At 34.4% G+C, this 17,718-nt stretch overlaps 1 protein-coding gene across 1 annotated transcript in view; it reads left to right on the forward strand.

Moving 5' to 3' along the window:
* Nucleotides 1-17,718, forward strand: part of ARAP2 (ArfGAP with RhoGAP domain, ankyrin repeat and PH domain 2) — a 124,408-nt gene that overhangs the window by 59,668 nt on the left and 47,022 nt on the right. Inside the window, exons 13-19 of the mRNA XM_069014304.1 lie at nucleotides 242-424; nucleotides 2,448-2,622; nucleotides 4,122-4,256; nucleotides 8,425-8,566; nucleotides 10,778-10,880; nucleotides 11,508-11,706; nucleotides 13,705-13,768. Of these exons, the coding sequence (XP_068870405.1) occupies nucleotides 242-424; nucleotides 2,448-2,622; nucleotides 4,122-4,256; nucleotides 8,425-8,566; nucleotides 10,778-10,880; nucleotides 11,508-11,706; nucleotides 13,705-13,768 (1,001 nt within the window). The remainder of the gene's footprint in view (nucleotides 1-241; nucleotides 425-2,447; nucleotides 2,623-4,121; nucleotides 4,257-8,424; nucleotides 8,567-10,777; nucleotides 10,881-11,507; nucleotides 11,707-13,704; nucleotides 13,769-17,718) is intronic.

The raw sequence follows: 17,718 nt of genomic DNA on the forward strand, positions 1-17,718 counted from the left end.
TGTTATAACTGGTTAGCCTTGTAAAGCTTAGCTGCTATTGATGGTAAATGATGACTGCAGACTTTATTATTCATTTATAGATGACCATAGGCAGTGACAGAGAGAGGCTTCTGTCTCCTGTTGACAATTTTGTTTTCTTTAATAATTTTCTTTTTCAACTTTTAGCAGGTGAAAACTGTTTAGAAGCTAGCTTCATATCCTTCATACTGTTTTGCTAACTTTTTCCTTGCATCTCATCTAGCTCTTTATTGTCATTGGAAATAAGAGGGCAAACAGTTTTTGGGCTGGAAATCTTCCTCCAGATGAAGAATTGCATATTGATGACCCTGCAGAAAAAAGGATAGCGTTCATTACACAAAAATACAAAGAGGGAAAATTCAGGAAAACACCTTTTCTCTACAAAACCAAGGAGCAGTTGAATAAGGTAATATAGCATGGTTAAGCCCATACTATATTTTGGATTGTATTGTATCTGTGTGCAATTTGGTCATCTTGTTAAACTGGTGAGAAATTAATTCAGCATCCTGAGTGGCATTCTGACAGTTGAGTAAGGGTTGTTTAGGAGCCTTTGCAGGAGTCATTGTATGACTACTTCGTTTCTTGTTTTTCCTGTTAGTTGGCTTGAAGAAGGTTATGGTAATTCTTCCTATGTTTTCCAGAACCATCAAAATATAGATCTTTATTTTAATTCAAGTGTAGTCTAGGGATGCAAATTTCCACTTCACTTCTTTAGATTACTTCTTTTTGTGTGTTTTTTTTTTATATACCTTACGTGGCTGACATCTAACATTCAAATACAGTAGAGGATTCCTTGTTATCAATGGTGAAAATAGCTCATACACACTTACATAGTAGCTTGTAGCTTACTGGAAATGAAAAAGCTAAAATTAGTGATGGAAAATGTGTGTTCTCTCCTTTTACAAAAAAACAAATTCTATAGAGTTATAAAATGGACAACTTTACTTATCAACATCTCTGTAAATTTTGATGTCCATTTGACTGAATTCTAATATCTGATGGTTTGAGTCATGATTGTTTAGGGTTAATGAATACAGAAGAGTTTTAATGCATTTTGCAATTTTAATGCATTCAATTACATGAGTCAAATTGTCTCAAAGGATATGCAGAGATTGTGGGGAGGCAGTGGCATTTAAAAGTTGTGTGGTTTGAACCATAGTCATTTGTTCACTGTTACTGTGGAAGTGTTATTTTTTGTACATTTGGTAAATTGTATGTTAGTTATACACATAATTTAAAATAAGGGCATATAAGAGTAGTTATCACTGAAACACCTCTAGCTGAAGTACAGAACCTCTTGCTGTATAGCTTAAGTTTGTTTTCTCCATATTGGAGTTGGGAAACATTTGGGGGCATCATGGGGGGCTCTTTGTCACTGCAAAATGAGACACTTGTATTGCTTTCTATTTATTGGTAATAGCTGTGAGATTTTGTTTAATACTGTAACTGCAGACCACAGAAAGAAGCTCAACGTTATACAAGCATGATTTTTCTTAAATCTGTGGGGTTTGTTTTTTCTGGGGAAAGATATATGTTAAATAATCATTTAAATACTGGAAAAAGTTATCAAATTCTCTACGGAGACATGAAATTACTATGAAATAAGGTGTTCATTGCCAAGTAATTCCAGAACTTTTACTGAACTGTCTTCTGTGTTATCACCTCCTGGGTGCTTATGTGTTTATTAGAACAGCTAAATTTTACAGGAGTACTCTTCCTATTTTGAGTGACTTTTGCTTTAATTATTTAAGAAAAACTCATTCATTAACTAAATAAATTAAATAAATATTAAATAATATAAATTTTAATGGAATATGTTGCTGTAATTGTGTAGCCATTTTTTGTTTTAAGGCTTTGGACCAATTTTGTGAAAGAAAAAAAAGTTGATCATATCTGTCTTTGTGTATACAAAAATAAAAGGAGACTTGTGTTTTAGGATGCAGTCAGATGTTTAAATTTCAAGGAAGATGAACAAGTATTAAGATACACTGAAGAGTAATCTGCCTTATTGGCTGTGTTTTTAAAAAAAAATTACCTAGGAATTTCAGTATTTGTCCAAGTAATAGAGTTTAAGAATCTAATCTCATCTCTCTGGTTGAATTTCTCAGTTCTGAAATAATAAGAGATTTTCTTTAATAGTTTGATGTAAATAAAAATCCAGCTTCCCCTCCAATTGTATTAATTCACGTTATCCTTCCCAAGTGAAATTTGCGACAGCAACATCTTGCAGAGCTTGGGTTGATGTTTTGGGATATTTTTGTTGTTGTTGCTGAGTTTTTCTAGATTCAGACCATATCAGACCAGATACTTGTCAATGTTTATGGTCTAGCTGTATCAGAGGTGAAAGGATTTGCATCCACCTTGCATGTATTTGTTGCCAGTAACTTTCTAATTTAAACAGACTTCCTATTTTCCCTCTCTGTGATAAGGCCCTGTGTGCTGCTGTAGTCAAGCAAGATGTGCTAGAAACTCTGATGTTACTCTTCAGTGGGGCTGATGCTATGTGTGCCACTGGAGACCCTGTTTACAGCACCCCATACTTACTTGCCAAGAAAGCTGGACAAAGGCTGCAAATGGAATTCCTGTACCATAATAAGTTCTCAGGTACGATGGATTTCTTTCTTTTGATCTAATTCTATATTGTGAAAAAGAGAAAGAAAAAATTCAGAAGAAAAATTGGCTTTGCTTTGAAAAAATAGTGGTATGGCAGAGGGGCAGTTGTGATGGCATTAACTGGATTTTATTAGTGCACAATTTCAGTTGTGTACAGATTTACTATTTTGCTCAGACATCATATTTAGCACTTAAAAAACCCTGGACAACACAGTGATAAGTCATAGATCTCATACCCTTAGTTATAGCACAGAAAAAACCCATCATCTTGTCTGTCAATATTATCAGTATTTTACTAGAAAACATATGGATATATACATTTTACATATATCTAAAGAATTCATTTAGCACTTTGTTTTTTTCTTAAAGGTTATTTAAACTGATATCTACTCCTATTGCACACAGATGTAGCTGGTTTTTCACAAGCTCTCCTCCCAAAATAAAACTCACCTCTTGAACCTGCAATATGATCTATCCCAGAAACCTCTTTCCCATCACAGCTTCTGTTGCAGAAAACATTACAAACTTGGGCTTGGAAGTCAACAGTTCTGTTTGCAGTGTGTGGCTGCTGTGAGGCTCTTGAAAGCAGAAAGCTGTTCTTAACAATAAATAAATTGAGGTGTATGGGTGCGACTGAGCTTTTCTTTTAAAAGGGCTGGATAGTATCTGAAACAGTCAGGGGCCAAAAGTTCACATGCAGGTTTACACTGAAAAAAGAAAAGCTATGTGTATGTAGTCCTGGACCAGTTTTCCATTGGCTTGTGTCACTCTTCCAATTAACACTGTATAGGCTGAACAAAAAAGGTCTTAGTGGAAAACACAGGAATGAATTAAGGCTTCCAAGGCCAAACAAAGGGCCTTAACTTCTGCTTGGGGATTGCTCAGGCCAGTGCCATGCACTGGATCATAGGATGTTGAGCTCAGTCATGGTACAGACATGGAGCTAGGGTGGTTTTTTTGCTAGCTATGATCTCAAGTGGTCCTAAGGCTATAGAGAAAGGTTTGCTTGTCTTGGCTCTGTCTTTTCTGCTTTTGGCCCTCCAGCCAAGACAGCACCATCAGGTTCTTATCTTTAGGGAAAGGGAGATGAGTGCATGTGGATGATGATTCCCAGAATCACTGTCTCTCTGCTGCCAGAGTTCCTGGTAAACTCTACATAAGCCCTCAAGAGAAGCAGTCTCCTTCTGTTGAAGTATGTTACATAAGGGATGAAAATCAAAATTTGGTACATCAGAAAAGAGTATTTTATAGTACCTTGGCAAGCAGTGATAAAAAATGGCAACATTGTAGCAAATGTGAACCAGTGTTTTTTTGTGAGTATATTGTCTAATTATAAAAATAAAACCAGTAAGTTTTATTAGTGTTGTAGTAAAGATACTGCAGAGCAACTACATATTTACAGACATGCATTTAGAAAGATGTGTGGAAAAATGGATTTAACTGATATAACTGAAGATCTGTATGTTATTTTCTCCTTTGTCTTTGAATAGATTTCCCAAACTATGATACTTGTTTTGAAAGTGGCTTCTCTGAAGATTCTTCACATTCCACCTTTCTTTGTGAATTCTTGTACAAAGTTTCTTCTAATGCGGCTAAGCTTCCTACAGAGAAGAAATTAAAAGAAGGTATTTCACTTTTAATTTATGTATTTGAACAACACATGAATATGTATGACTTGGATGAATTTTATTCTTTGTAACTTACTGCATTTCTTTTTTTGAGCTAAAATGTCTTTGATACGACATATCCTCTTTTGATTCAGTAGACCTCTTGTAGATAAAGAAAATACTGTTTGTCTTGATCTATTAATTCAGTGGTTGACAGAGGAAGAAGACTGAACTTCTGAAAAATTGTTTGGTTAACACAGTAAATGATAAAAACTAAACAGAAACACTTCTTGCTTTAATTATATTTAGACAAATGCCAAAAATTAGTTTTCATCCAAAATGATTCTATTACAGAAGTCCTTTACAACTAGCACTGACTTTTTAGCACAGTATTTCTCAAGCTCCCAAATTTACAAAATCTTCGAAGTAGAAATGAACATCTACAAAAACTCTATGACAGCTTGAGCTTTATGGGGTGATAATGCATGTATATTGCAGTAGATATATGTGGTCTCCTGTGCATATCAGTCTTCTGTTTTTATTTTTTTCTGAGAAGTGTTATCAGGTAATTTTCCCCCTTTTTCTCCCCATTTGTCTTCATATATTTTTCTTCCATCTAAACTAATAATGTGGATTTTAAAAATCTGTGGTGATTTATTACTGAATTTATTGCTCCTAAAATCCTTACATGGCATTCTGCACTGGTGTATACATATTTTTGTATGATTGTGTCCGTATTCTCATGGCATATGCCTTTAAGATCCTTAGTGGACATTAAAAGCATGCTAAAGCATAGAACTCCCGTTTAAACTCCTGTTTAAAGAATTCCTGTTCAAGAATCTGTATGTTAGTGTGGTTCCAAATTCTTGAAAGCATTGGGTGATAACTGAGCTAATGCCTGATCACAGGCATTTCCCAGCAACTTTGCAGATGCCTGTTTTGACAGAGGACTGCTGCTGGGTAGGACTTTACCTAGGATTGCTCTGAAATTGTGAGGAGCTTATTTGGGAAACAATGTCATAACTGTTATAAACGAGGTGTGGACTTTTTTGGGGGGAATAAAAGTCTGCTCGTTTATTAAAAAGAAAACCAGGAGCGGAGACTTGAGGTAAGCCCAAGTCCCACTCGACAACCCAGAAAAACAAACTGTGCAATGCACAGGCTGTTCCCTTGGACTCGGGTTCCTCAGGAAGATGGGGGGGCTGAGCCCCGGAGCAGTTCTTCTAAGTCTCTTTTGATGCTGTGATTGGTGCAGCTCAGATCCTCCCTCTGATGGCTCATTGCTAGGGTCCTCATTGGTACTCAATTCTGTCAGTCTCTGGGGCATCGAGTGATTGGTTTTCCCCCTAACCAATAATCCCCCAAAGTGCTTACATCGTGATTATTAGGTTATCTTAAGAACATTCTAGAACATTCTCCTCCCTTCTATAGACCCACTACTTTCTCCCGTTGGTGTCCCCATCTAGTGGGCACACGGCAACATTACACCCGTACAATCTCAATAATAATTAACTCATTAACTGCATACCTCCACTCCTCTAACAAGCAACTTTTAACTTCTTCTCAACCAAAACAAACCTTTTAACCATTTATTACAATAACTGCAAAGCTCATTACTACTTGCTCCAAGTTCAGGCCTGATCTTCCATGCTGTGGGTATCTGTATCTATATTCATAAAAAAAAAATTACAAACCCAGAAATCAGTACTTAGGGAATCAGAGAGCAGATACAAGGCAATCTCTTCTGAGGCATTTTCAGTGGCATATTAGAAGTGCAGTATATTTATAAGTACGTGTATAGATTGAAGATTTAGCTGAAAGTGCTCACAGAATGGCTTCTGTAGTCCTTTTTGGGGGAGATGCACTGAGACTGAGCATTTTTAGTAGGATGTCTTAGAATTTATGAGGAAAGCCCCCAGGAAAGAAATTTTGACTGTCTTCCATTTCAAGTCTTTAGTGGACAAAAATGAAGATACTTGAAAAGTTTGTAGTCAGTTGCTTAGCAGTGCACTTACTACTTGGAGGAATATACAGTAAGTGGAAAAGAACGAGATTTCTCTCAGCTCAAGCTTTGTTCTCTGAAATTGTGATAGTGCCTTGAAGATGGTGGATGTTCTATTGTTTCCTTTTTCGGGGGTTGGTGTTTGTTTGCTTTGTTTTTGTATTGATGTTGAATTACCCATGGGTTTTTCAGGACTGATATTTCTGGGATGGCCTCTTTACAGATACATGGGAAGATAGGTTTCCCTAACCATTTGCAGTTCAAGGAGACAAATGGAACAGGGGAGAGAGATTTAATGACATCCTTTCAACAACAACAAAAATCCCTGCAATTTTGAATGAGAAACTGCTCTTGCCTTAGGGCTCTAATCTGTCTCTGTCATGTTTAAGAAGTAGTATGACAGAAGTACTTTTTGCTATTTAAAACATGAAATATATAATCTTTCTTTTTCTCTTCTTTCACTACATCCAGAACTGTTTCGAAATCTCACTAACATGAAGTAATATGTATATTGCAAATTATTGTGAATAAGTGGAAATATTTTTTTCCTTCTTACTCTCTTTAGGAAGTAATTCGAGGGTTAGAGTACTAGTATGTGGGAGAAACAGTTTCAGTTCCCTGCTCTGCCTGTAGATATTCAAATAAGGTCATGTTACCTGAAAAATCTGACCTAACTATTTAGGTCTAGAGAAGACATCTCCTGTTGAAGCAGTTCTGACTTGCTGTGAACTAATGGAGTCCTCTGCAGGCCAGAGAGGGAGTACCATTCTCTCACAGCACTTGCCTAAATTTTAGGCTTTTTTTTTTTTTTTTTTAATGCTGTGTGTGGATAGGGCTCCAACTCAGAACCCTATGAAGCAGTTTAACCATTAGAGTTAAGTTCTTCTTCAGTGTTACGTGTCCCTGAGGCAGTTGTCAGCCTTGTCTTTAGCACCAAGGGCTTAAAATTTAAGTGCTATGTTTGTTGTCACAGGAAACTGTTTCCCCTTTGTAGACTAATGAGGGGTAACTAATGGTAAAAGGACACTCAAGAAATCATTCAGTGCTGTGAATTAACCAAGGTTTTATACCAACCAGGTGGAACACCTGGAAATACAGCCCCGTTTTTCATTACGCACGTCTCAGTACATGAGAGAGCCAACTCTGTGTGTACCTCTCGTTATAGCAGCATCAGTGGTTTCAGCAAGGGTGTGTAACTTTTGAGGAGAGTTATTGTTAATTAACAGCTGTTGATATCAGCAAGAAGAGAGCTCAAATGTTGGTGTTATTCTGTAGAGGATCAAAAAGTAAATCTTAGAGGTTTAGAGGCTCAAGTTTGATTTTTTCTTTTGTTTCTAGTGTAAAAGGTTTCATGGAGCCCTTTGAATAGCCTTGATATTCCAAAGTTTTCCTTGAGAGTTTAATAGTTTAATGAATATTGCAGTAGTGAGCTGTTTTGTAGAATAGATTTTGGAAGATGGGAGGGGAAAAGCTGGGGAACGTTCAGGGACAAACTCCTGAACATTCAAAACCTTAAAGTTCTGTGCTCAACTCCTATAAACCTATACATTATCAAGCCATTTATCTTATGTTTATTTTAGTACTTAAAATGTGTTTAGACAGAATCTAGGTAGTACTAGATAGCAAATAGCATGATACAAATAAATACTAATAAAATATACTAAAATATTTATAAAACATGTATAAACCATACAGGAAACAACAGAAAAAGGAATTGAATGAAATATCAGATAACATGGTAAGCATTTGCAAATTGCAACTGGTTTTTTGTTTCATTTTGTGGGTGTTTTTTTGCCAGATCTGTTTTATGAAGTTCTCAGAAATATTTTTCCAGCTGTATAGGAATTTTAAGACTGTAGAAAATAAAAAGAGTCTTTTCATTTAGGATCTGCTTCTCTGCAGTAGTGGAAACAGGTGCACCTCAGATTTTGTTCTAAGAACTAGACATAAGCTAGAATGAATTCATGAGTATTTTCAGCAACGAATAAACATTACTATGCTATGTCATGTGTTGTATTTGTATTTTAGGTCATAAGAGGGAATAAACATTTAGTTGTAATAATTACTTGAATTAATTGAAGTTGCTCTGCAGAATTTTTACTCCATCTTGTATTTACTTATTTTTCAGAAAAAAAAAAACTTACTTAAAAATCCCTGACCTTTCTATTATTTCTTTAATCACAGATTGCAACAAAAGATGGTGCACTTTAGAAAGTGGCTTTCTGAGCTACTATGAAAATGATAAAACTACCACTCCTAATGGTATGATTGACATCAATGAAGTTATCTGCCTTGTAGTACACAAGTCAGACTTTTTAAATAGAGGGTAAGCTCCTGAATTCATATTTCAATAAACAAACTATTAATTTTTTTCTTGAATTTTGAATAGGGAATTTTGAAAAAAAGCTGAATTGTTTTATTTGACTTCAAGAAATTAGTGCTATGTGATATTTCGAGATTTTCTTTCTTTTTTTCTTACAGTGATAGAATGAAAATATTAGGGTAATTTAAAAAGGCAGCTTAAATTAGATACATCTGTTATTAAATCTGTAATGCATATTCTCAGTGCTTGAAAGGTTACATGATGATAAATTGAACAATTAATACTCATTTTGCTTTCTGGGATTGACCACTGCCTCAAGCCAAAATTCTTGCTTTGCTTCTTCCTTCAGTTGCTGCAGAGCTCTCCACAATGCTTCTGGATTTGGTCACAGAGATATTGGTCTTTGAAATCCATTCTTTGTTCTGTAGCTGAGGACAACAGAGTAACTGATGTATATTGTTAGTTTGAAGATAATAGCTTTTTTTTTTTGTGGGGTCTTCTTTTTTTTTTTTTGTAACTCTCTCACGTGCCATTTGTATATTACAAACGTCACATGGAAAGTGACGTAAATCTGATTCCAGTGATACTCGATTTCTTTAGGGCAACATTTTTGTTTAAAATATACTTTGTATTTATCTAACAGACTCCATAACACTTTCTTTAAATTTTTTAACGTGTATATGCACATAAAATAAAAATAACTTTCTATAGTATAATACTGTAATGCTTTTAGTTACAAAACAAAATCGTCTGCAAAGAAAGCATAGTCTATTCAGTAAGTTTCTGAAAAAGATAATAGGATAAAGGACTTATACAGGGGGGAGAAATCCTGAAACATGGTGATGTCTCAATATGCTATCAAATATAGGGAAGTGACCTTCACTATTCTGCAATAGCTCTGTGATATCCAGAAAAAAGAAAAAAAAAATCACTTTTTTCTTCTGTCTTCAAATATAACCTATTGCTTGCAGCATTTCCAAGTGGTTCCATTTTTGGGTATTACCTAAATTAAAAAAACATCTTGGCTGAATACTTCACTCTCAGGGAATAAGTAACCTCCTGTTGTGCTTTACCTGCGATTGAGGAGTTTTATGAGAAATTTCTTTAGATTTGATATTTCATTTAGTGAAGCAGCTGGTCCTTAAAAAGACCTATTCTGTTAGTCAGAACTAAGTGTTTATATAAATTTCAAAGTGGTTATTGAAAATGACAGAAGTGACTCATGTTCAGTTCTCCACATTTAGACAAATCTCAGTCTCCAGCATTAAAATGAAAAAGCATATTCCATCTATTTGGCATCTAGGGACAGGTCACAGATAAAATCATGCTATAAATTGGTAAACCATAATTATTTGTAAGTTAAAGACTGATCAACCCTAACTTTCACATTATGTTTACTTTCGAAATTCCATGCCAATTTAAACTGGTTTGCTTTTTCTTCTTTTACTGTCCTTATTTGTCCATTAAAAATTGAAAAAACCAGGGTTCATCTGCTTAAATAATGGTATCATTTTTAAAAAGAAAAAAACCCAAGAATCTACCTTAAGACAACTTTTAAGACCACCTCGAGCTACAGCACCTTCAAAGTAGTCCTACTCATCTTGGTGATGGCAGGTGATACACAGTGACCACGCATTTCGCCCCAGCAGATTCAGGCTGTCTGACAGAAAAAGCCTCTTCTTAGAGGGCAGATGGAGGACAGGAATAGGTCGGTGAGAATAATAGTACTCTCCATCCTTGACTGTTCTCAAGGCTTCTCATTGTGATAATCCCTCTCTGAGCAGGAGATTAGACCAAATGACATCTAGAAGTGCCTATGAAACAACATTTCAACTTGTTTATAATTTCCCATTCAACTAGTTGTTCTGCTTATATTAAACATTAAAAAAAAATATTTTGAATGCATCACAAAAATATACTTGTTCAAATTGCATGAACTTGAAAAAGCAAAAAATTCCCTATGTATTTTTAACAACTATATGTAAACATTTTTATGCATTTTGGAATTACTCAGAAAACTATTACACCATAGCCTCAAAACACATATTATTGACCTGCAAAGTACTTTGATCCTGTTGTGTTGTAAAGTGCTCTATTATTAGCTGCACTGTACTTGTAATAGTGGTGGAGAAATGCAGATGGATTCCATTCCATACATATGAAAGAATGAAAAAATAGTGAAATAAAACTCTTGTGTTCTCTTGCTTGCTTTAGGGACATCTTTACATTTGAAATATACTTAATGTCAGAACGTGTTTTTCTATTTGGAGCTGAAACTGCATATTCACAAAGAAAATGGACTTCAGCAATAGCTAAGGTAATACCGATAATTATCTTTTTCAGTTAGGCTAGGAGCCTTTGCACAAATAATAAAGTGTCATTGTTTGCTTAAAACCTTTTAGAAGCCATTATTGATGAATACTGATCTATCCTGTGTGTAAAGGTTTCTTGAGCAGAAGAAAGAAATAACTTCTGTGATTTAATGTTTGAAACAAGATAATAAAATGTGAAAGGAATTGAAGCAGCATTTTAATACCCACCTTAAGAATATATTAAAGGTGCTCTAGTATAAAGAGATATACTATATGAATATATTTCATCTAAGATTTTTATGGTTGCAATTCTGTTAAATTTATTTGCTGAAACAAAATTCATAAAGCGATACCATATTTTATACTGTTCCAAATGTTAATAATCACATTACTAATTAAATCAATGGTAGTTTAAAAGCAAAAATATTTGAATTGTAGCGTAGGAATGGAAAAAATGTTAAACTTGATTTTATATTTTAAATTTAGTGTATCTGTGGATTTATGAGTGATATATTTTAATTTTTTACTGCGACCTTCTTCCTAGAATCCTATAGATTTGCAATATTTTGATTTTGTTTTTTAGGGGCGGAGGGTTTTTTTCTTCATCTGACTCACCCCATTTTCTTTGGTAGCATTTTGTTCCTCCTGTGGCTGAATCATTGTTAGAGCGAGACTGTGACCTGATTGGGCAGCTGTACTACAAAGATTGCCATAACCTGGATCAATGGAGAAAAGGCTGGTTTGCTATAGAGAAGTCGAGCCTTTATTTTTGTCTTGAAATGGAGGATGCTGAAGAAGATTCCATATATCTAAGGAGGTTGCAAGAATTAAGTAAGAACTTGGTTTAACATCTAGTATTCAGAAAATGTTCTATGGGATTAATTCACTGTTACGGACACTTCTACTACATTTCAAAGTAATAAACTTTGGGAAGCTCAGTAACTTCGTCACATGAGTCAGGTGTTATTCCAACTCTTACCTAAATATGGAGTTAGTAAATTTCTGTCTTGGGGGTTTTTTACCTACTTTTTGGCATATGCTAGAGAAATATTTCACATATTTAAAATGAATGATGACGATTTTTGTTCCAGTTGCAGCCATATCTTTCTTACAAGAGTAGAGAATTGAATAATAATATATAACCTTTTGGGATTATTGTCTCATATTTTTGACAGGTCAGAAATACTCACTGCAGAACATGTTCTTGACATGATTGACAGGTCTAGTTTTAAAATACTCATACTGGAAAATTATAATTCTCTTGGAAAAATATTTCACAGACTAATAGACTTTTTTCTGATACTAAAAATATTATTTGCTCAGTGTCATGATGTGGAAAGATAAGAATATTTGTAAAAATGGTCTTCTATGACCAATTTTATATCATTGTTTGTAATTATGCTCTGAATCCTCTTTTAAGCATATCTGCCCTACTTGATTTTATATTGAACAAGGCAATATGTTATATAGAAAAGTACATATAATTTAAGTTTTATAATAAAGTAACATAGGAAGATAATTTAGCTCTTTGCTGATAATCCTCTTGATAAATGCTGACAGATTGTGGACTGTTTTGCAGGAGCTTGCCTAAATGCCATTGGGTTTTCTACTGTTTATTTACTGCCACCTTATATTTGGTGTGAATAACAACATGAAGGTGGTTTTTAATCAGGAATGTTTTTATGCCTCTAGGTGTCTTTTAACTTGTGAATGCTTTTGATCTTAATTCAGAATTAAAAGATTAGGCAGTAGGAGAACTGTTCCCGATATTTGTTTTGATGATGCAACTGTAATTGCCTGTGCCAGAATCATGAAAGCATGCAAAATCTGTGTATATTATATCTCATGTATAAAAATGAAACACTTTTGACTTTCGGGTGAGAATTGGTTTTGCTTGGGTTTTTTAATATTAGTTGTATTTCTTGGAAATATTATATATCCATACTCTTTTCTTTGATTTCTGTTTTCTCCAGAACAAATCTGCTCCACCTTTAATACTGATTTGTATAAATGACACTTGACAAATAATGAATCATTTGTGGAAGTATAGTAACTTACCTTCTTGATATTTGATTCAGTAAATATAGGTGAGGCTAGGAGTAGATGTGATACAAAAGCATCAAATAACATGCAACGTGTTTATTGAATTTCATTGGTATTTAGGACTTTACTGTCTCTGGGAATTAGTTGAAATAAGGTGGGGATAATATATTACATGCACTTTGAGAAATTAACTTTTCAGAATTTTGAATTAGTAAGCAGGTTACATTTAATTTACTGGTTTTATTGTAGTGCGCAGTATAGTTTTATCAGCACTGTAACTGAAAGCTATCCAGATGTATTTGCTGTAGGTGTTTTACAGGGTGCTTTTTTTAGCAGGGATAACATAAGGCAACATAAAGAAGGATGGCACTGATCTTCACGCTTAACAGATAACTTGCATTATGTTATTGTAAATATGTGCAGCCATTAAGGTGCAAGAAGTTAATGGATTCCAAAATCCAGCTTACTTCTGAATTGTTCTGTCTTCTACAACTTGTATTTACAAGTTTAGTGTAATAAAACACTATAGCATGTTCTCAACATTAAAAAGTACATGTTTAAAAGTTCTTTATCATATTCTGTATTAGTTTTTCTTGTAAATGTAATGTGGTATTTTGTGGAGTTTTGTTTCTATTATCAGCAGTATTCTTTATTTGTTAAGTTTAAGAATTCCGTGCTCCATTTGCCACTGGAGATCATTTTGAAAAATATGTGCATGCATGTATGCATTTGTCTATAAATATGTGTCTGTGAAGGTCATATGGATGTGTATGTATTTTTTTTCAGCAACCAGTAGTGTGATGCAAAACGGAGAGAGAATAGATGTCCTGCTGCTTGTTGAAAAAGGAAGGTAAGGTTCCTATCTGAATAAAGCTTTGATCTGTTTTTATATTGATATCTTAGAATTATCGTTGATGAGTTCTGGAGTTTTTTCACTTAGAGCTGCTAGCAAGAGAGTAAATTTGCAGACTTTTTAAAGGAGGGAATATCTTTGTGCATTAATTACATTTTATGTCTGTGTCACGAAATGTTAACAAGCACTACTTAATTAAAAGCAGTTTTCCCATGAGAAAATTATTCCCAGATTAGTCTGTCAATAACGGTTTTTTTAAAATGACCTAACTCCTTTTACCCTGTTAAGAAAGAGTATCTCATTGGAGCATTTACTACCAACTTCTTGGTTTTTTTATCATTTTTATGTCTCAGAATTCTGTCTCTCAATCAGCTAGCTTAGGTTTGAGAGGATATGAATGAGGTGTCCTCTGATTTGCTCCATACTCAGTTTGGATTTTTTCCCTTGATCTCTCCTCTGTGCTTTTAAAATCTTAGTGACTGTTGATACTTGACCTCCTGTTGCTATCCAAACAGACGTTCCATAGTACCTTGGTGAAACTGCTACTCCTGTGTAGTTCAGCTGAGGCCAGCAGAGGGATCTGCACAAATGAAAAGAAGAAAGTTGTCTGAAAATATCTTTATATCATAGTTTTTAAATATATCTTCTATACGTAGAATTTAATGCAAAATCTCTAAAGCTACGCTTTAAAGAAACACAGTTGTGCAGACAATTCAGTTTCAAATATTTCTTACATTTTTCTGAAAAAATTTAAGCTCGTCCTAGGTGTCAGTGGATGTTTTCAGACCATAATGTAATCCAGATGGCTCTTTTTTTCCCTGTTATGCTTCTCTTGTAGTTAGCTCTTTCTTATTATGCGTAACAAACCTTCCCTACATACTGGCACAATTTCTTTATGCTGATTGTTCATTCATTGTTCTTTTCCTAACCCTTTGATGATAGCAGTAAGTTTTCTCATAAAATGAAGTTATGGGCACAAAATTCTAAAATCCAGAATCAATATAAACATAAGAGTCAGATGAAAGGACTTGTGCTTCCTATATGAAATGGTGGATGTAAGACCTTTTGTAAGTTCCTTGAAGAAATGTTGCTTGGTTACATTTACAGTAATTGTTAATGTAACGTCCATGCTTTAGTTGCAATTTGATTTTCCAAAATAATTTCATATTGATTCTTACTTAATACCTGTTTTCAGACAGGTAAATTACTAGAATCATGTGGAAATTGCCAGAGGACACTGAGTTGTGCTGATGTCTGTTTCTCACTCTCCCTGCCCACTTTACCCAAAATCACTTGGTACCACTGCTTTCCCATTGCAGAATTGTATACCAAAGCTTGTAGACATAGCTAAAGCTAGTGGATTTTGCAGGATGGATTAAAAACAAGCCTTTGCACACTTGTGGATGAAGTGTGGTTATGTATGTTGTTTGTCTGACTGCTGGGGCAGAAGGCTGTGCTGGTAGTCAACAATAAAGCTGTACAGTAGCTTCCTTAATGTTGAAACTCAGTGATTGTGGACTGCTGCAGTCACTTGTGCCAATTCAATTCTCTCAATTCACTAAGGCAGAAATCTGTGTTCGCAGGCCGCCTTGTTTGTTTGAGTACTTAAATTATTAATTTCTTGGCTATGGACAGTATGTGCTTCACACAGCATAGCAAACTGCCATTTTTCGCCATATTGTCAATACTGCTATCTATTTGTTATGAAATGTGTGATCTTTGTCAATTTTTAGATCTGGAAGAAGTAGCACATACATAAATGTACTATAGAAGGCAGTGCATTTATATTGGAGGAATGCATTTCGGTTGAGTCTGTGGAAAATAGTTGGTAATCTGCGTGGTAGATCTTCATAAATGTTACAGTACAAATAGTTTCAAACATGATTACTTCTATAAGATCTTTAAATTCCTCAAGTTTCATGCTATATCACTGTGTTTCAGCCTGTGTTTATGTTTAGTCTTAAACCTTGGATTTAATATAACTTTATATTTTGTTAATGACAGTTCAGTGAGAAATGCATGTATTTGTTATTACTTCTCTCTGAAAACTATGTGAAAGAGATGAACACAGAGGTTAGATCTGCAAAGTTACCTCTATTGCTTCATAAAGTTCTGTAGAAGACTCCTACTGTGCTTGAGGAAAGTTCTGCTCTTCTGCTGGAAATTATTTCCCCTTTTCTTTTCCTTGCTTCCAGGTTCAAGGAGATCAAAAAATCATTTACAATTACGGGAAAAGAAAATGAAAAATGTTGTTACGTTTGTCCGAAAGGACTAAACTGAGAAGGACTGCTTTAAACATCTAATTTGTAAATTGTTGTATGTTTTTCTGATTTAAAGTTATTCTATGTGTGTTCTCTCTCAGCCAAAAATTATTGAGGTTTGAGATGAGCTTTTAAGCCACTTCCACAGGAAATTGACTGAGTTCTGAACTGTATCTGGCACTGGTTTAATTTCCTTTTCTCCCTTCTTCGCTTTTATGGTATTGTAGTGAAATTGACTCTCTGATTTATCTTACTTTTTGATGCTGCCACTCTGGAGATTTTTGACTAGGCACGTATAATTTTTTCAAAAATAATTAGTTGCCTTCTATGAACAATCCAGGGTCCATGATAGCAGCAAGATTTTCACATTTATATTTCTTACCACCAACTTCTATTTCACGACTGTTTTGGTCCTGTGGGACCATAACTTAAACAAATACCACATTTTCTTTGTTAATTATTAAGTAGCCTCTTCCTTTGTAATCGAATTAAGCTTAGCAGGTTCTCAAATTTTAGAAAACTAGGAGAACATCATCATTTTGTACTTGTGGTATCTTTTTTCTAATGTGATGCATTGAGGGGAAGATTGAAAGATCCATAAAATACAAGGTGATCTTTTCCACATAGTTTAGGTAATTCATATATCACAACAATTGATTGACAGGTACATGATTTAGACTTTCGTATCTCTGTGAAAAATACTGATAAGTTTATATGACCTTTGAAGTTCAGTATGGTATTTTTTGTCTCCTGCTTTGGTATCAATTCATTGATATGCAGCAGAGTTGCCCTTTTCTTGTTTAGAAGTAATAATATTTTCACTTTACAGTATGCTGCTTCCTGTATATATTATAATTCTTTAGATAAAAAATAATCTGTTGAGACTTCCATTTATCCTTTTGCATAATACCATTATGTGAATCCTGCTGTTCTGCAGGGGAAATAAAAACACAGTAATATGCATATATATCTACATTTCTTGTGTTGGAAAGCACCATAAATCTTTTATAAATCATTGTCCTAACTTCTGATCTGTGAATAATAGTGGTAAAGGAGTAGAGTATCATGCACTGTCAAACTTTTTTCTACTGAATTCAAACTTTTTACTTTTCTTCTATATATATGGCAATAGCAATACAGAGCATGTAGTGATGTATTCTTTGGAAGGTATTGATTGAGAGCTACCTGTTTAGACAAGTCTTAAGTAACCTTAAGTTTGACAGCACTGAATTAGGCACACTCATTTTACTGCAAAAATAGGAGAGCTTTATGCAAATTATTATTTTTTTCTCAGTGGGAGAGAGAGGCTGTGTTTCTACTATCCAGGCATGTGTGGTGGTTAACATGACTTTTGAAGTCATGAAGTAAGGACTTCCTAAAAGTGTGGTTCAGTGTGATGAAATATTTTAGTGTCATCTACTCTGCTGCTGAATGGCTCAGTCTGTATGGTGGATCTTGAGAAGAGTTCAGATACTGGCTCTGTGTATGTAATACATTGACTGCATCCTCCCTTCCTACCAAGATAGGAATGCTAGAATGGAAACATTTATAAAAGCCAAATAGAAACATACTACTAAAAAGAAATGAAATTAAGTATTCCTTCATCATATAAAACGCTTTCTCCCCCTCAAATGAGATAATCAAAATAAATGTTTTTTTCTGTTTTGATGAAACCATTTTTATAGA

This window comes from Aphelocoma coerulescens, chromosome 4, assembly GCF_041296385.1.
Source record: "Aphelocoma coerulescens isolate FSJ_1873_10779 chromosome 4, UR_Acoe_1.0, whole genome shotgun sequence".
Lineage (NCBI taxonomy): Eukaryota > Metazoa > Chordata > Aves > Passeriformes > Corvidae > Aphelocoma > Aphelocoma coerulescens.